The sequence below is a fragment of the Macaca mulatta genome, chromosome 4, assembly GCF_049350105.2.
Source record: "Macaca mulatta isolate MMU2019108-1 chromosome 4, T2T-MMU8v2.0, whole genome shotgun sequence".
Taxonomy (NCBI): domain Eukaryota; kingdom Metazoa; phylum Chordata; class Mammalia; order Primates; family Cercopithecidae; genus Macaca; species Macaca mulatta.
The window spans coordinates 135,841,911-135,862,123 of NC_133409.1; the positions used below are offsets into that span (position 1 = coordinate 135,841,911).

General features: G+C 40.4%; 1 protein-coding gene across 4 annotated transcripts in view; it reads left to right on the forward strand.

Moving 5' to 3' along the window:
- The window catches only part of RCAN2 (regulator of calcineurin 2), a 258,084-nt gene that overhangs the window by 147,534 nt on the left and 90,337 nt on the right, over positions 1-20,213 (forward strand). The window contains exon 1 of one of the 4 annotated variants that reach the window (XM_002803766.4): positions 17,585-17,843. The exons of the other annotated variants lie outside the window; for them this stretch is intronic. Coding sequence (XP_002803812.2) covers positions 17,757-17,843 — 87 coding nt within the window. The 5' untranslated portion in view covers positions 17,585-17,756. Of the gene's footprint in view, positions 1-17,584; positions 17,844-20,213 lie in introns of those variants that run through there. 4 annotated transcript variants of the gene reach the window in all.

A 20,213-nucleotide genomic window follows, 5' to 3' on the forward strand; every position in this document is an offset into this window, starting at 1 on the left:
GCCTGGGTGACAGAGTGAGACTCTGAAAAAAAAAATTGTTTTCCCAAGTGGCTATATACCATTTTACATTTCACCAGAAATACATAGGGTTTACCTTCTTATTTGAAGGTCATCTGTTGCTGAATATAAAAATATACTTGATAATTTATCTTTTTTTCCTTGACTTAAAATATATTGTTCCATTGTATTCTGGCCACCATTGTTTCTCCTAAGAAGTCAATAGTAATTCCTGTTGTTATTCTCCTGTATATAATGTCTTTTTCTTTTTCCTACTTGATATTTTCTCTTTAATTTAGAATTTTAGGAGTTTATGACACATCTAGATGTGGTTATCATGAAGTTTGATGAGCTTTCTGGATTTGTGCATTAGTATCTTTAATCAATTTGAGGAAAATTGTGGCTGTTATTTCTTCAAGTGTCTCTTTGCATCATTCTCTCTCTCTTCTACTTTTAAGACTCTAATTACACATATTTAGAATATATTGTCCCACAGATCTTTTTCCCTATTTTAAATCTAGTCTAGATAAAGTATTAGTTTTACAGACTTACTCTTTGGCCGTGACTCTTTGGGATTCTGATCCATTATCCTAGCCCACATGAAACCATAAAAGTTTTCTATGAGTTCATCTGGTTTCTCCTTATGCTTCTCTATGGCAAATTCTTTCTCCCACAACTACACCAAGGATGAAAGCAAACATGTACTTTTGCTCCCATGGGAAGGGCTTACCACTTTATGGAATTTGGTTCATTTAGATTTTCCTTTCATCAGATCTCTGGGTTTGAAAGAAAATCTATGTTCTATACATAGTTCGTGTTTTTGTGGCTTGTTCTTTATTCTTATTTTTATTTTTTCTTTTTTTAAGAGACAGGATCTCACCCTATCACGCAGTCTGGATTATAGTGGCGCAATCATAGTTCACTGCAGCCTTGGACTACTGGGCTCAAGTGATCCTTTCACCTCAACCTGCTGAGTAGCTGGGACTATAGGCATGAGCCACCAGTCCGGCTAAAGGTGATTTATGATTCCACTGCTGGCATTCTATGTCTTTCTCCACCTCACCTTCTATACCAGATGTCCCAGAGACACAGTGCAAAGAAAACTCCAGCCAAATGCACAATATCTGTTCTTTAATAGAGCATTTGCCCTGATACTCTTTCTCCTTATCTATTCCTATTCCAGGGCTGGTTCACTTAGAAAGTAACCTAAAAGTCTTTGTCCCTTTTCCTTGAGCCTAGAGCCAGTATTTCATAGCCAGGTTCTTGTTTCTCTACTCTTGACACTCTAACACTACACTCAAAGGACATATCTCAGTCAAAGAAAGAATGTGATATCTCAAAGCTCCAGAACTTCCAAAGGTGCCCACCATAACTAACAGGCACCCCAACCCAAATCCCAATCTAAGCAGTTGTGAGTGTGTATAAGCAAGCTGCCATTTTATAACAGAAACAGCCTTTTTGTGCATTTCCATGTGGCTTCTTACATTTCCTTCCTTACCTTCCTCTGTTCTAGCTTTTTGATTTACCACAATGCTTACCTGAAAAGGAAGAGTAAATAAGATATAGGACTGACATTTACTTTTCTTTTTTTTTTTTTTTTTTTTGAGACAGAGTCTTGCTGTGTCACCCAGGCTGGAGTGCAATGGTGTGATCTCAGCTTGCTGCAACCTCCACCTCCCAGGTTCGAGCGATTCTCTGGCCTCAGCCTCCTGAGTAGCTGGGATTACAGGCGCCTGCCACCATGCCTGGCTAATTTTTATATTTTTAGTAGAGATGGGGTTTCACCATGTTGGCCAGGCTGTTCTCAAACTCATGACCTCGTGATCCACCCACCTCGGCTTCCCAAGTGCTGGGATTACAGGCGTGAGCCACCGTCCCGGCCAGTGCCTTTCTTTTAAGCAAGTTCGTCCAACCTATGGCCTAGGATGGCTTTCAATTTTGCCCAACACAAATTCATAAACTTTCTTAAAACATTATGAAATTTTTTATTTTCTTTCTTTTTTTTTTTTTTAAGTTCATCAGCTATCATTAGTGTTAGTGTATTTTATGTGTGGCCCAAGACAATTCTTCTTCTTCAAATGTGGTCCAAGGAGGCCAAAAGATTTGACACCCCTGCTTTTAAGGATGACCTTCAAGTGGTTAGAAATACAGAACAAGTCATTTGATGGCCCTACCTGCCATTTTATGCAGGTAGAATCTTTTTAAAGTACAGGGCATTAGCAGCCTGCAGCTTGACAAGATTCAGAGATATAATCATAATGTATTTCCAATTATTTCTTATTTATTTATTTGAAATTTTATCAATAATAAGTGTCTATTACTAATTAAGGTTTTTTAAAACTAGTAACTTTACTAGAAAATTTTTTCTGATCTCATTCATTTGACGAGTTTTGCTTTCATACTCATTTCTTAAGCTCGGTTTTCTCCCTTAGTCTCTGTCTTGACACATGCTATCCATCAAATAATGATATGCTACCTGCTAATTTGCTAATTTAAGACATTCAAATTAAACTTTAAAAGAAAGGTTTTCCTTGAAGGATTGATTCAAGGATTAAATCCTCTTGCTTCTGTTTCTATCCCCATTTGGCTTTTGATTCTGTATAAAATTAGATTTTGCTTTTAAGCAGCACATGCTTCAACACAACATGTACATACATCTTCTATATTAGTTAAGGAAATTATTTCTGTTTTACCAGATACACCCTAAAATTTCAAGGACTTACCAGAAGAGAGACTTATTTCCCACTCGTGTAATACCCCATCACAATGTGATAGAAGAGGGGGTTGAAGGAAATAGGAGTGTGCTCTATGGAGTCATTCAAAGATCTAGGATGGTAGAGGCTCTGCCATCTTCAACACTTGGCTTGCAAGGTCAGCTTGAAGAAGAGAAATGAAGGTTCTAAAGGAAGTTCTTAGGGCTGAAAGTAGCAGGAATTGTTTTCTGCTCCCACTCCATTGGCCAGAACTCAGTCACAGGATCACATCAGAGCTGGGCCCTGATTGAGAAACAACTTTTCAGAAACAACTCTGTACTATACAGGGGAAGCACAAACCTTTGGTGGATTTTCAGTCATCTCTCTTTATATGCATAAATACATCTAAGACTTCATGGCTAAGTCTCTAAATTCCAGCATAAATCTCTAAAATTCTCAAAGCTTGAGGAATTAAGGAGTTGGATAGTGGAGTAGGAGACTTCATGGCAAGCACGAAAGACTGTCTTGGTAGTAGAAGTAGCAAGTGGAGGTGCAACTAGGCAAGAAGATCTCAGAAATCTGTCCATGAAAGGAAGCAAAGATGGGATTAGCTTATCTTATCATTCACTCATGCATTATTTCATTCATTTATCAGACATTATCTTGATTAGTTGCTTTATGGCAGGCAATGTGCTAAGTGCTGAGGATACAAGGATAAATAAATTATTTATACCATCCAGTGGGGCAGCAGCTATAATGGATTCATGTACATTATGTATTGGAAAGTAATATACATTATTTTAGTGGAGGAGAATGGCTTTCCACTATGGTAGCCTAATGAATTCCCAGTGTAGTCTCAGAAACCTATTTTCCTGTTGGATTCTAACATTTTCTTTCTTTGTATATATGCAGACCCTAGTTCCAACTTTGCATTCTACTTTCACGGACAGTAATATGATATTTACTTAGTACAAAGATCCCTCAGGCCACAGATTATTTGCAGAATGGATTTAAAAGGGGTGAAATTGAATGCAGGGATGGTCAAGAGGCTGCTGTCATAGCTTTTACTGGTTCTCTCTTCCATTAGGAAGAAAATTTAAAATCCTACCCATAACTCACAAAGCTCTTCAGGTCAAGCCACTGTCTAATACTCTAGCTACTTCACCATAGCTTCCCACCCCTGATCCCTAACTCCACATTGGGCAGCCCAACAATATTGGGCTACTCATAGTTTCTCACACGTTGACACCTCATTCTATGGCCCAGCTTACATATAAAAGTCACTCTGTGCTTGTCTGCCCATTTAGAAAACTAAAAAACCACTTGCCTCTCAAAATTCAGCAAAATGTGGTTTCCTTACAGAAATCTTCTCTAACTCTCCTTCCCACACCAAACTTAAATACTTCTCCTATGCTCCTACTGCATTTTGTATTCATATCATTTATGATGATATAATTTATAATATATTACATAATACCACATCATATCATATTATATTTTTTCATTTCTTTCTACCAAGACCTCTTTAAAGAAATAGTGACTTGTCCTCTTTCTATGGCCCATGCCTAGGTTGATACTGGGAACATAGTATATTCAATAAGTAGTTATTGAATGGGTGGGTGGTGGATGGATGGATGGATGGACTGATAGTGGGTTGATATCATCATATGAAGAAACCCCCTTTAATTCTTTTTTTTTTTTTCTTTTTTTTTGAGACAGAGTCTCACTTTGTCGCCCAGGCTGGAGTCCAGTGGCACGAGCTTGGCAACCTCCACCTCCTGGGTTCAAGCAATTCTCCTGCCTCAGCTTCCTGAGTAGCTGGTATTACAGGCATGCACCACCATACCCGGCTGTATTTTTGTATTTTTAGTAGAGACCGGGCTTCACCATGTTGGCCGGACTGGCCTCGAACTCCTGGCCTCAAGTGATCCACCCGCCTTGGCCTCCCAAAGTGCTGGGATTATAGGTGTGAGCCACTGTGCCTGGCTTAACAGCAATGGAAAAGCAGTGAAAGTATTTGAACCAGGGGAGTGGTATGATTCACAGAACTAGTTCACACAAAGCCAAATCTGGTGGTACTGAATAAGAAGGTGGGATCGGCAGGGAAGCAGAGTGAGTATGAGGCTAATAACAGACCTTTGTTATTTTTGAGTTGCCCAGCATTCTAATGCACTTTCTATACTGGGGAAATTCACTCTCCATTGCCTATGGTGGGGTTATTACATGCCACAAAGAAGCCATGAAGATTAAAATTATTTAGCCAGGCTTCCTGGCAGTTGGGGTTGGGGTACATGACTCAGGCTTCACCAATGAGATACCACACCCGAACTTTGACTCTAGAGGATATGACACAAAGTCACAGGGATAGTTAGTGATCACTTACAGCAGCAGAGGAGCAGTGATGAGGACAGCATGTGGAGGGTTCCAGTGGTAGTATCCTAGCTACACTGGTTTTGGTATCATTTTGGCTGTGGTCTTCTGCATCTTAGACCTTCTTGGTTTCTACCTAGTTTCTGAAGCTGTTTCTCAAGATTCTTGTTAACTCTGTAAGAGCGACCTGCTAATCCCCTATATATTACTTTTCTGCTACTTAGCCAAAGATATCTCCTATCATTTGCATCCAAGTGCTCTGTCAGGTATAGGAATTGAAACAGTGGTGACACTGGTGGGTGCCCGCCCAGCATCCCTCGACTCCTAACCTAGATTTTTACTTGCATATCCTTCCATTCCCATGCAACCCGTACTTCAGGGAAAACTGGGAGCACTCTTCACTCTAGGGGTGAGTCTAAGTTGGCTTTTTCACCAGAATGTTAAATCAGCACATTCCCTAGCCCAACCACAGTCATGTTCAGAGGTGAACAGGTGACCCAAGTGTCCCTGTTGTGGAATAAAATAAAGGCAGAGGGGACTACTGGCAGTTGTCCTGGGAATCAGCTTTAGAATAACACTGACCTTCAGAAGACAGAGCTAGAGAGACAGGACCTTGTGATAACTTCACTGAGCCTCTGGCTTAACCAGCCCTGAACCCCAGTCAAGCAATGGACTGCCAATGGAAGAAATCAAAGATGACTAAAGTTACGATGCAAGGTGAGTGGGGGGAAGGTGGTGTCACAATTAAACAGGAAATACAGAAAGAGGATCAGGTTTGGTGAGAAGATTAGATGTTCAGGTCCAAATGTGGTACATTTGCTTTTCTAGAAGTATTTTTGCACTTTAAGATCCTTTAAATTCAAATAAAGAGTAAGGCTCATCAAATACTTTCACATGTTTACACCTCAAACTAAAGTCTAGGTATTTTTGAAAGAGTAAAAATAGCTGCATAGAAGGACCACAGTTCACAGATTTCTGTGTTGCTTTTCTCGTGCTGTAGGTTTTAGCATGAGAAGAAAAGCAGTGAAAAGGAATCTGCTTCTAGAGTTTTGACTACTCAGAACTGTAACAGTACTGCAATAATATTCTTCCTTAATTAGTGCCAATAAAAACGAGTATCTCTTACCATTGTGAGAAGTAATGTCATTTTTTATCCTTCCCCTTCTTTTGTTTTTTTTTTTTTTTTTGCTTTTTTGTTAACATAGAGATTAATGATATTAGCTAAAGATTGAAATGAGCAAATGTGTATGTGTATCTCATTGTCATGGATGTATGTCACAAATGTACTCTTGTCACCTGTATAACTAAGCTATTTCAGTTACAGTTACCACGATCTACCCAAGTTGAGAACCTTAGAATCTCCTTTGAACACTTCTCCCCGCGCATTTTTTTAGTTTTTTGGTACCTCCAATCTGTTTCTCTCCTCACTTTATTCCCCATACCCAGATCATTACCGTGACAGCCAATTAATTGTTAAACTCTAAATTATCTTTATCTCTGTGGCGTTTCTCATATCCATTCCCTTTCTTATATTACTATTGCATCTCCATAATCCAACCCCCGTTGCCTCTGGCAAGAGTTTTGGAATTACCAACATTTACAATCCTTCCCCACTTCAATTTAACCTCTTGCACCACTCTTTTCATGAACTTTTGATAGGTCCACATACCTTACTGGATGAAATATACCCACTCTTAATCCTGGCACTCAAAGTCCTCAGATATGTGGCCATGACCCTCCTTTCCTATCTTCTTATAATGCACCATGCCCTGCTCAGGCTTTACATTCCGATTAAATGGGCTGTTCACTGGTCTTTAAACACATGCCTATCCTTGCCCACAAGGCTTCAATTCACCTTAGCTCTGTCCAGCATCCACATCACATGCCCTTCTCTTTCCTTGAAGCCTTTCTTGATTTTTTTTCAGTGGGTGAGATCTTTCATCTCTTTAAGGAACTTTCCATTGTCCCTGGCACCATCTTCCCCTTGGAGGTAAGACTTTGAAACCTTGACCTTTTAGCACCCGCCTCTCTGTCTCTAAAAACCACCCCATCCAGTCTAGTCTCTGAGTTCTCTTACATTTCTACAATGTCTCCAGCAGTGCTCATTGCTACTTATAGATTTCAACCAAGAAATTCAGCCAAGCTGATTTCTGTTCTTCTAAAGTTACTTTGAGATGCCTATTTCTTTCCCTCCTACTTTTGCTGCTTTCCAACCCAGTCTTCACATCACCACTGTAATTCTTTCCAAAATACAGATGTGTTCATCTTCCCTCCTCCAGAATGTTGAAGTTTGTATAGCAGAAATGTTGAGAAGTTAAGAGTTCACACTTTGAAGGCAAGCCATTTAGATATAATCTAGCTCACCCACTGTCCAGCTAATTGTCCTTGGGCAAATTATGTCATCTCTAAATGGGGACTATGGTGAAGTTTAAATACATTAATGCCTATGAATATTTACTGAGTTCCTTCACAAAGTTAGCCCTAAGGAAATGATAGTATGATAGGATGATAAGTTCCAAATTTCAACTGAGATACCATAAATTAATAAATATGACATTCTAAACAGAGGTAGGTTTTCACACCACAATGCAGATTTTCTAAGCAGGTGACCCAAAAACGAGTTAGATAGCACTATATCCTGAAAGGGAGATTAATAAGATAAAGGGAGTGGAGATTAAAAGATCCCTGCCAAGATTGTTTTTGTAGAAATCCATGCTGGGACTCCTGCTTGAACCTCAAGAGGGAGGTTTAGGATGATGCCTGCCCCCACAACTCAAGACTGTTTGGCAGAAGGAGGAGCATCCTTTCCGTGGAGTCATTTGAAGACCTGAATATCTAGTTCTCCATGGTTGACTCCCACTTTATTGTCCTTTGTTATTTAATCTAGGTTTGTCTGTTTATGTGTATTGGACAGGACTTTTTTAGTTGTTAGTGACAGAAACAATATCTGAATTAGATTGAGAAAAAGGGGAGGCATTGACTGGGATAATGTTAGCATATTAAAATAACCAAAGGAAGAGTTGAATAATGAGACCCATGGCAGGACAGGGCATCACTGGGCCTCCAAAGTGACTGAAAATGAGGATTCCGATGCTTCCAGAATTTGATTTCCTTTCTCCACTTTTTCTTTCTGTTTCTGATGAATTTGTCTTAATTCAAAGGCACAAGTGAAAAACACAGCAGCAGCAGTCCCAAGCTTTCTGACACCACAGGGGGCTGGTGCTCTCCACCCAGTTTGGATTTGGAAAATTGTCATGAGAAGTCTGACCGGCCTGGTAAGGGCCTCCTTCAGATACATCCAATATGGGAGGAGAAGGAGAAGTTTCCAGAGGATGCAATGCCCAGAAGATAGGGATGCTGAGCAAACACCCTCTTTATTTTCATCCCTGTAATTTTTCGAGTGTGTCAGCTTCTTAAACATGGTACTGCCCGGAATGAATGTGCCTGGTTCTGATATTGAGGATGGAAAGGGGAAAATATGTCTTCCTAAAGAATGAATTAAGGCAGGATAAGACTCTTGGACCTGGGGAGAAAGGTACAGCAAAGAAGAAATGACAGTGGCTTCTTAAGAGTGCCACTCAGGGATTAACTGTACGGTATCTGTGGGGCCCCAGCAGCAGTAAGGTGCTAACTGGGCAGTGGTGGAATGAGCACTGTCCCTGAGTCAGCCTGAGGGCATTGGCAGCTGCCACTTAGCATGGACCTTCTGCACAATGGGGAGAATGGGGATGGCACTTTGTGCCCCTCTTCCTCCTTTTGCAGTGTCTCTCTGAATTCTCATGGACCCCTCCTGCTCACACCTCACCATCCCCGTTGTCCAGCAACCTGAGTCATCTTCATTTGCCTCAGCCTCCCTTCTAGGTTCACTCTCCTTTTTAGGGACCTAGGTTATAGATTTATTTCTTGTCTGTGTGACAATGTGTGTTTTCCACTGACTTTCCAAGCAGAATAATTCCATTCATTCATTCACGTATTCATTCATCCAACACACTCGCTGAGCTCTCACTGCATGGCAGGCCTTGTTGTTTGGGGGCACTTGGAGATATCGCTGTGGGCAAGGTAGAGGAGCCCGCTTCTCACGAAGCTGGCTTTCCATGGAGGGAGATAACTATGCAAATAAATATACAGTATCCATTAGTGGTAAGTGCTTGGAAGAAAAATAATGCAGGCTAAGGAGATAGTGAAAGGAATGCTACTTAGGCTGATCAGGACAGGCCTTTTGAGGAGGCACATTTAAGCAGAGACATGAATGCTGTGGAAGGGTGAACCCTGCCACAATGAAGGGAATAGTGTTCTAGACAGAGGGATGGCCAAACACAAAGGCCCTGAGGTGAGAATGTGTTTTTGCATGTGATGGACAGACTCTAGATTGAGATCTTAAAATATGTTGAAATATTTACCAAATGGAACTGGGGATCCTTGGAGAAATGCCTGAAACACAGGTGACTCCTAACCATAGGAACAAACCTTAACACCTTGCTCATAATAAGCGTAATGTAAAGTAGAAAACTCATTGAGATCTCTACTGTGTGTTTAGGATATTTTGATTGCTAGTGTCAGAAACAGAATCTGAATTAGCTGGAGAGAAGGTAAGAAGGCATTGATTCGGGCAATGTTGGCTGAGTTCACTTGTAGAAACATGTGCGCCTATAGAAAGAGAAATGCAAATCAAAGCTTCACTGAGATAACCACATCTTACCCACCAGATGGGTAAATGTCGAATGCATTCTGAAACACACACTGTGGAGAAACAAACTTTCTCATAAATTGCTGGTGGGGAAGAAAAATAGTACAATTCCTGTGGAGGAAAATTTGGCTACAGCTAGTGAAGGTACATAGACATTTGCCTTTTAACCCAGTGTTCCCACTCTAAAATCTGTCCCAAAGGTGCAGTAACAAAATATGAAAATTCAAAGTGTATGCATTGCTGCATTATTTAATAGCAAAAGGCTGTAAACAACCCAAATGGGGACTAATAGCAGAAACTTTGGTATATCCAAATAGTTGAATACTATACAGGTGTAAAAAGGAAAAGGCCTATTTCTACATATTACTATGGTGTGATCTCCAGCATCACATTTTATGGTGATTAAGACCGAGACAGAAAAAAGTGTGCAAAGTATGCTATCATTTATGGGATAAAGGATGGGAAAATAATATACACATATACTTAAGATTTTTTTTAAATGAGAGAAGCTAAACAATAAGGATGTATGAAAGGGAGAGAAGGAGTATTGTGATCACAGTATTGTGATAGAAACTGGATTTCTTTGTAGATTTGTAGTTTTGATTTTTGAGCCATGGAAATATTTTATATAATTATAACACAAAATTAAAGAGAAAAGCAATCATTAGGCATCAAAAACAAACGAACTAACTTAGTATCTAGTTGGTGGAATAGATGTGCTGTTCTAAATGACTGTAAGACATAATCTGTACATGCTTTGTGGGATATACTCTAAAGACAAAAAGAATGAGAAAAAAATCTTAAACTCTTTCTGGTTGCATTAATATTGTGATTCCAAGGCTGTCGCGCCTACAGCATGGGATAAGGCAACTAGCTGATTATGTTGCTGGTAAGAACCAAGATATCTGGTGTGAAAGAAAGGGATACAAGTGTAAGACTGATGTGTTTCAACAAAATCTCTGTAGTCCTGGATCTGAAATGGAATGATCAGTCTGAACTTACGGCTTCTGTTATCTTTAAAATGTTTACGTATTGTCTAGCTCTGTCCACTGAAAAGGCTTATAAACAATACCCAACCCAGTACAAAGAGCTCCTCTAAACTTCTAGATTGAGATCTTAAAATATGTTGAAATATTTACCAAATGGAACTGGGGCTGCTTGGAGAAATGCCTGACTCCTTATCTAAGGCAGGAAATGAGCAAGATGAGCCTGGAACATCTTGTCATACCAGAAGGTAAGTGGCCTTTGAAGATTTTTCAAGGGACCCAGGAGCCAACCTGATTAGATTCCCACTAGCCAAAGATGGGCAATTTGAGCATTAATAAAATTAAACTACAATGGATTGTAGTTTTATATGTTTAATATGTTTAACCATCACATATGTTTAATCCATGAATTCCTAATACTTTAAAAGTAAAAATTAAAAAAAAAATCCCTCAGTGATCTTTGCAGGGTAATAGGGAAGTAAATCATGAAAACAAAAACAAAAACAAAAACAAAACAAAACAAAAAAACACTAGTTAAGCTGAGTGCAGTGTCTCAAGCCTGTAATCCCAGTGACTCTGGAGGCTGAGGCAGGAGGATCACTTGAGGCCAGGAGTTGGAGACCAGCCTGGGCAACATAGCAAGACCCCCCATATCTCATAGAAATTTTTTAATTAATAAAGGAAAAGAAGCAAGTATTTATTTTTGCCTTTGTTACAAAAACTGTGGCTCAAAGTAACTAAATAGTAGATGAGAAGTAGTTCCTCTTAATGGAAGTGTTCCGTGAATAAATGAAGGAGGAATATCACCATTGTGCAACTCCTAATAAATGAATGCACCTAGGCATTAAGCATGAAGGAACTAATACTACAAAAGAGAGACAGCCAGACTCTATGTACCCACTGATAGACATACACACAGCACCATCTGGGAAGGAGTCTCGCCAAACCTGAATCCCTTAAGCCTCTGGATCTAAACAACAGAACCTACAGGCAACAGAAAAATCTGTTAAATTATACTATGTGGAACTTCTAAATTTCACTATATGTAAATTCTAAAGGACAAATAACATGGCTTCATCACTACCAACAACAAACTGCAAGGAATTTAAAAAAGAGATGGAGGAGAACTCTAGATTAAAAGAGACATGAGAGACACGGTAGTATGGATCCCAATTTAAATAAGCAAACTCTTAAAGAGGAAAGAAGGAAGAGAAGAGACACCAGGATGTGATTAAGGAGAGGGGGAGAAAGGATGGGAAGTGAGAGGACATCATAGTACAGCTGGAGAAATTTGAATCCTGGCAGGACGTTTGGTGATCCTAAGGAATTATTCTTGCTTTTTGGATTGTGTGATGATACGTGTTGTGATTTCAAAAGAGGAATCCTTTGTCTTTTAGAGATATATACTGAAATATTTATAAATGAAATGATATGATGCCAGGCAGCTGCTTCAAAATAATCTGGAGTGAGTATGGAAGTGGGTGAAGACATGGAGCTGTGGTTTTGAGGCTTGAGCTTGCATCAGAATCACCTGGAGGGCTCATTAAAATACAGATACTGGTCTTCCCTCCAGAGTGTCTGATTCAGTCTTGGGTGGGGCCCAAGAATCTGCCTTTCTAATAAGCTCACAAGTGATGTTGATGCTGTCGGTCTGGGGACCACACTGTGAGAGTGACTAGCGGAGAGGAAGCAAGATTGGCCCCATGTTAATTATTCTTGCACCTGGGTGGTGGATACATGAAGCCTCATTATTACATTCTCTCTTCTGCTGAATATATTTGAAATTCCCTATAATAAACATTTAAAAAACAGGTGATCCAGAAGGGTATACAGAAGGAGCAGGGCCTTTGACAACCCATAGCTGTAATGGGAACTTCTGTGCTCATTAGCAAAACACGTTTGGCTGCTGCTACCACAGCTTCCTCTGGGACTGGAAGGTGTGCATCTCCTCCGGCCGAGGTGGAGGTGAGTGTATGAGCTCAGCTGTCTATCCTTTTAGAGAATTGCCTGGACTGAAGGGAGGGCAATGGCCTCTGTCCAAGGGGTCTGTGCATAGTGCATCCTTTCCTCAGTGTGATCAGTCATTGCAAGAGCAGTGATTTGGATGAATCCCAAGGTTTCCTGGCCACTTCAGCTGGAAAGGACACTCCTGAACAGAGCTGTGCCAGGACTCAGCTCTCAGAGATGAGAGGTTATTGCCAAACTCACCATGCCCTTGTATCCCCCTGCAAAGACCTCCCTGCAACTCCTAGCTCTAGGAGGCGCCTCTATTGGTTTGAGCCTCTCTACTTGCCTTTTTAGATTCATTTGTGTATTTATCCATTCATCCTTCAGACATTTATTAGAGTACCTCCTACATCTCAGGCATCCTTCTAGCCCCTGGGAATACAGCAGGGAACAGAATAGGCAAAAATCTCTGCTTTTATGGAGATTAAATTCTAGTTGTGGGGACAAGCAGTAGACACATAAAGAAATAGATGAACAGAATAATTTCAGGTAGTGAAAAGTACAGTGAAGAAAGCTAAAATAAAGATGCCAGGATAGTGATTGACTCTGTGTGTGTGTATACATGTGCACACATTTTTTAAATTTTAGCTGATTGGGGAATACTTTTCCAAAGAGATGTGATCTGAGCGGAGATCTAGATGATAAGAAGGAGCAAGCCTTGAAAAGATCTGAATATTTTCAGAGAGAGAGAATAGCAAGTGCAAAGGGCCTGAGATGGAAATGAACTTGGACTTTCTTTCTTTCTTTCTTTCTTTCTTTCTTTCTTTCTGTCTGTCTGTCTGTCTGTCTGTCTGTCTGTCTTTCTTTCTTTCTTTCTTTCTTTCTTTTCTTTCTTTCTCTTTCTTTCTTCTTTCTCCTTTCTTTCTTTCCTTCTTTCCTTCCTTCCTTCTTTCCTTCCTTCCTTCTTCCTTCCTTCCTTCTTCCTTTCTTTCTCTTTCTCTTCTTTCTTTCTTTCCTTCTTTCCTTTCTTCCTTCTTTCTTTCTCTCTCTTTCTTTCTTTCCTTCTTTCTCTCTTTCTCTCTTTCTCTCTTTCCTTCTTTCTTTCTTTCTTTCTTTCTTTCTTTCTTTCTTTCTTTCCCTCCCTCCCTCCCTCTCTCCCTCTCTCCCTTCTTTCTTTCTTTCTCTCTTTCTTTCTTTCTTTCTTTCTTTCTTTCTTTCTTTCTTTCTTTCTTTCTTTCTTTCTTTCTTTCTTTCCACCAATAAGGCCAATGGGGTTGGAACAAGAAGGGTGAAGAAACGTGAGAATGATATGAGATGAGGTGGGAGAATAATCTGAGTCTAGTGTTTACAAGGCCTTGTAGCCACTGGTCAAAGTACATCTATATTCCAGACACTTCCAAGGTTGCAAGTCAGCCCCTAGCTATAAAAAACACATTCTCGGCCAGGCACAGTGGTTCATGCCTGTAATCCCAGCATTTTGGGAGGCCAGGGCAGGCGGATTATGAGGTCAAGAGATCGAGACCATCCTAGCCAACATGGTGAAACCCCATCTCTTCTAAAAATCCAAAAATTAGCTGAGCGTGGTGGCCTGTGCCGGTAGTTCCAGCTACTAGGGAGGCTGAGGCAGGAGAATCATTTGAACCCAGTAGGTGATGGTTGCAGTGAGCTGAGATCACGCCACTGCACTCCAGCCTGGTGACAGAATGAGACTCTATCTCAAAAAAAAAAAATCTCTCTAGAGAAACAGGACACTATCATAACAGGGGAGCCCCCTGGGCTCTCTAGCCAATAGGAAAATGACCATATTGTATAGACAATTGACTACTAAAAACCCAGTAATTTGGGTGTTTAAAACCCACTGATTTTAGTTCAGAGTTACTGGAAAGTTCCTTTGCCCCAGAAATCATCTGCTCTTGATGCCTAGAACTCTGCCCTAAAAACACTGTTTACCCAAATTAAGACTCTATCTCCTATTAAAATATGGATTCCTCTGGGAGGGGTAATACTATGAGTTATCAGTCATTTAATGGTTATACAGATGAGTTGACAGCTGTCCTTGAAAAGATATTGTAAAAGAGGAAAGCATAAAGTTAGTGGGTGCTTGGATAGCAGGAAGGAATCTGCAGGGAGAATCAAATTAGAAAGGGAAAGCTGAGGATACATGAGAAAAAAAACTGCCTATTTTACAACTTCAAGTAGGGCTTTGCTTCCTGGATAATGTCCTCTGGCCAGGGCACATCACAGCAACGTGTATCTCTTACAGCTCTTTCCTAAACATAAAGTGTGAAATAATTCATAGAGCCCCTTATGTAAACAGAGCAATGATTAGAATGTGTTGCTTCTACTTTGCTGTTGTTTCTTGATGGGCTCTGGGCACACGTGGACTTTGCCTCTGTGGATGAACTGTCACTGAACGTTTTCATGAGTATGAAACAGTTATGTGCTGGAACAACCCGTGTGAGCAGATTACACGCATGTCTTCTGAACTTTGTATTCAGTTTGACTTCACACTGACTGCTTGAAATCAGCCATGATGAGCATAGTTACGCCATAGAAATTGACGAATGCTAAAAATCGAAATGTTTCTTTTCAGAGAGCTGATTGTTAAGCATTTACCAGTATGCTGTGAAATGTAAAAAATAATTTTAGGATATGCCATGGCATATGAAAAATATTCATTTATTTGTTTTGCCTCTTGAACAGATGCCAATTATATTCAAAATCATATTTGCCTTTGTATTACTTTACATTTTAGCTACATTTGTACAGGTAGGTATCCCATTTACCTTTTCAAAAGCTGCCTGGTATTTCATACTGGCCAGGTTTTGCATCATCTGGCTCTGACTGCCTTGTATACTTCAGGCCCCAGCCAGATTTAACCCTGAGCGAGTTTTGCATCCCAATGCCTTATTCTTTCCTTTGGACATTTCTAATCTGTTTTTCCCTAGCTGAAGGACTCCTCTCACTTCTTCTCTGTCTGCCAGTGTCTTTCCCATGTTTCAAGGTCAGAGCAGAAATTTCCTTCCCCTCTTTGATGCTCACCTGCCATCCTAACATGGGATCCAGCATTCAGCATTCATTGCTCTTTCTCCAGTGCTCCCACTGAACACTTCCTATACCTCTTCAGCCATCACCATCCCTGCCTTGTGAAATGTTAGTCTGCATGTCTTATCTCCTCCCCTGGATTTTAAGCCCATTGATGATAGTGACATTTGCTTTTCCATCTTTTTATCCTTGAGAGTATCAGATGCAGAGCTTTGCATAGTCATTACTCGATATTAGTTGGATTATATGCATATATGATTTAATATTTCCCACACTGTCCTGGACAGCAAAATAAACGCCATATGAACAAATACACAAAGACACACACACACACACACAAAACACACACACACACACACACAGTTTCATCAGTCTAAATATCTGTATTTGTGGCCTGATTACCTTTAGCATAGAAAATTCCTTGTTGAAGGGGAACATTGGACTCAAGTATAGACCAATGAGGACAAATGAGAAAGCTTCTACTCTCAGTCTGAAATGTCACCTTTCTCATCTGCATGTAAAATTGGGAGGCTTTTGTCCGGTCATATGTTAGAAAACTACCAATCTGTTATAAATCAGGGTGTTCCAGTGGCCACTGAACTCTTAAGGAGTTGAGTGTCCCAGCTACTAGGGACGCTGAGGCAGGAGAATCATTTGAACCCAGGAGGTGATGGTTGCAGTGAGCTGAGATCGCGCCACTGCACTCCAGCCTGGTGACAGAATGAGACTCTATCTCAAAAAAAAAAAAAAAAAAAAAAAAATCTGAACTCTGAACTCTTAAGGATACTTGACATTGTATCCAGCTGAACTCCTAAGGATAGATCCTGCTACCATGTTAATGAGATCTATTGGGACTTGTATAACTAATGATAAAATAAAAAACAATCGGAGATTTTTTCTTTGGTCACTCGTGTGAAAGGAGGCTATTCCTGTTTGATTCATTGATTTATTAAACAAGTATCATCTTCGTGTACCAGGCAGTCTGTGAAACGCTCAAGATATAAAGATAAATTATGTGTGGCCTTGCCCATCAGGGATTTATAATCAGGAAAAGAGCCTGAGAAAGCAAAGGGATGTGTTCAAAGTCTCAGGTGAAGTCAAGCCCCGAGGATCTGACAAGTTCTGAGCCACATCAGTGAGTTTGCCCATTAGACCCCGCCATCTGTCCCCATGTGAAACATTTGCTGTAACTCCCTTCCATGAACTGCTTTTGGTTTGAATGACCTTGGAGACAGCCTGAAATCCCGAGCTTGGAAGGGTGCTTTTAGCGTTACTGGTCTGCACTTACGGTCTTCAAATAGAATTTCCACAAACCTCTAATTATCTCCTCTTACCATGCTCCCTAAATGACAGACGACCAGCTCTTTAGTCACTCCAAGAACGGATTTCTATTCAGCCCATGCCCGGGATGCATTAGGATGCCCAGAACATGTGTGGCTGCTCCGAGTGGCACAGAGCAATTAACAGAAGCCAGGCAATTTGCAAAATGCCTCAACTTCCTGCTCATCTCGAAGGCAGAGAATTGTCAAACCTTAACCTCAGGAGGCTCATCTGCAGAATTACACCTCCCCCACCTCAAAGAAGAAACTCTGGTGTCAGATTCCCCCCACCCTCCTGCTTTTTGCAAACATAAGCACTCGGCTGCAACAACAGCTATGACTCAGTTCCTAGCTAACGCTGCCTGAATTGATTTAGTCTGAGTTCAGATTTAGCACATAATCATGTTCAATTTGCTCCACTGCACTGCCTAGAGATAAAAGGCTTGGAGAAAAAAAAATAGCTTCAGCTTGTGTCAGTCTTTGTGGTGATGTCATTGCCATGAGCAAGCCGGGCCGTTCGTTACTCTGCTGTGCTGCCTCAGACGCGGAGGGCTGCGTGCAGTGGGAGCGGGCTCCAGGAGCCCGAGCCTCCAGCCGTCCCCAGAGGAAGGCAGCACCGGGGCCTGGCCACAGCAATATCCATCTGGAGGCTCTTCCCTTCACTCCCAACTCTGAGGTTGCCTAACTCTTTATTAAAAATTCAGAAGGGGGAATGCCAGCCCCTAGCATGGACTGTGATGTTTCCACTCTGGTTGCCTGTGTGGTGGATGTCGAGGTCTTTACCAATCAGGAGGTTAAGGTATGCACCTGCAATCTTATTTTTCATTGTTGCTGTTACTGACGCTGCTTCAGAGCTTTTTTAGCATGAGGAAATAAGACTTTGGTTAATAGTTTTCAGCTCACAGTCTGCGCTAGAAATGCTTGTGGTAAGTGCATGGCTACATTAAGTAAAATAAGTTGGAAGAGGGACCAGCATATTATTTTTAAATGTGAAAAGGTCTGCCATTATATGTTTCTTCTTGTCTTTTTTATTAGGTGATCCCTGGTCAGTCCTTTCCGAGTAGACACATTTTCATATTCCCATATCGTATCTTTGTCAATAAGGAGAATTTTCCAGCCCTCAATGTCAAGAGGGATTTTGAATCAATGATTACATGAAGAAAGCACACATAATAAACCCAGCATCCAGGCCAGCCTGACAGTGGGGCAATAACCCTTTCTGGCATGTCACTTAAATATCCTGTGATGTGGTCTTCAAATTAAACAATAGCTTTTCTACAAATGGCAGTTTCAGTCCCCAGCTTTCTGGAAATCAAAGTTGGAGAGCAGCTGCCTAAATTTTCTTTGTCAGGCAAAGAAAGCAAATCATTTTCCTTGAACAGTTGTTCATAAAGAAAGTTTAGGCATAAATATTTTGCATCTTAAGGCTTAGTATACATGCTGGTCCTCACTGATTGCCGGCAGCAGTTGTTGACTTGTCATATGTAATTGTCCTCTGATGATATTCATTCTCTTTTACTTTCCATTTGGCTTTATATTATGAAAAGATTCCAGGCTTGTAAAGTGGAAATGTTTATTTTTTCTCTCATATTTAATAGAAGATCTAGCTGAAGCTTCTTATTTAAGCAGTTCACACACACAGAAGGTCAGTTGTTCATGGTGTGGTGGGAGGAATAAAAGGGGAATTACATGGCATAATCATTTACCATCCTTGCTTTAGTCTTAACTTAAAGAAAAACCCTGAATTCTTTATTGTTGGGTGTGCAGGTGACACCCTGGTGCTTTACAGGTGAGGATTTATGTGTTCTTGGCATAACACATGGCTATGTCATTCAAGATTGCAGCTTTAACAATCTTTTGAAATAGATTTGATAATCTGGCTTCTTGTTCTTGCATATTTTAAACATGTAGCCCTGTATTTACCAATTTTTGTGCCAGTGCCATGGAAGTGTCCACCACCTGTCATATGAAGGTTCAGAAAATAAGGATATAAAGGTTTGGCACTGCCTGTGATTGCATTGAGAATGGAAACATGCATGCAGTGACCCACAGTCCTGCCAGCCATACTTCCATAGCATTTGAGAAGGGAGAGCAGTCATCAGACCCCTCCAGTTTAAAGCCAACTTCAAGTCCAGTGTGGGTAACCAGATAAAGAGACATCTTCCAGTAACCACTGGAACATAATTCCATCTATGGAGAATAAAACTTCACAGGACCCTTCTGTCCTCAACAGTTATCCGTTGTTTACACACTTGCCCTCAGAATGTCATAAGATATTCTCAACTTTTTTGGTTTCAGAAAAGATAGTGAGAAAATACTTATTGGAGATCTGCAACATGCCAGGCATTGTGCTTATATAGGAAAAAGTTTAAAATATGCTTGTATGGCATATGTGTCTATGATATAGATATAAAAATAACCAATTGCCTAAGGTTTCTTAAAGACAAAGAATATTTTGTAGAATTAAGAGGACACAGAGTTGTTACAGCTGTTTGTATGTGAGTGGGTGGAGTGGTTTTATGGAAAAAATGGTATTTAAAGATGAGTAGATTTTATACAGAAAGAGAGAAGGCACAGCATTTTGCAGTCTAGTGAGTCGATCCTTTTGACTGCAGTAGGTTCTCTATGAGAGATTAGAGGGAAATGGGAAAGGAGGTGAGTCAGGGCTAGATGGTGAACAGCTGATGCTGTTCTTCATAAATTTATGGGGTTTTTCGAGGAAGACTCTCAGCAAAAATAAGTGCTACATGTCCTTACTGCCAATAACTCTGAATCATGATGGGCTTTTTTTCTTTTTTAGAGTATCTAATCTTTATGTGCCTTAGTCTTCTCATATAATGTGAGAATAGTAGTGATTTTTACCTTATTAGCTTAGGGACAAGAGAATTATACATGTAGAATAATTAACACAGTGCCTGAGTCATATTTAGCACTCAATAAATGTTGGCTATCGCTATCATCGTCATTGTCATCTTTGTAGGCACTCTCTGAAAGTGATAGGTTACCTTTACCAGTTTATTGGAATGTCGTAAATCCAGCTGAGTTTACAATGACAGTCTAGCACACAGAAAATGTTTTCCCTCCCACCCCACTCCCAATATACACACTCTAGCCACCTAGAAAACATGGCTTTCCATTTTTGATATTTAATCATCTAATGTTAGGCAGT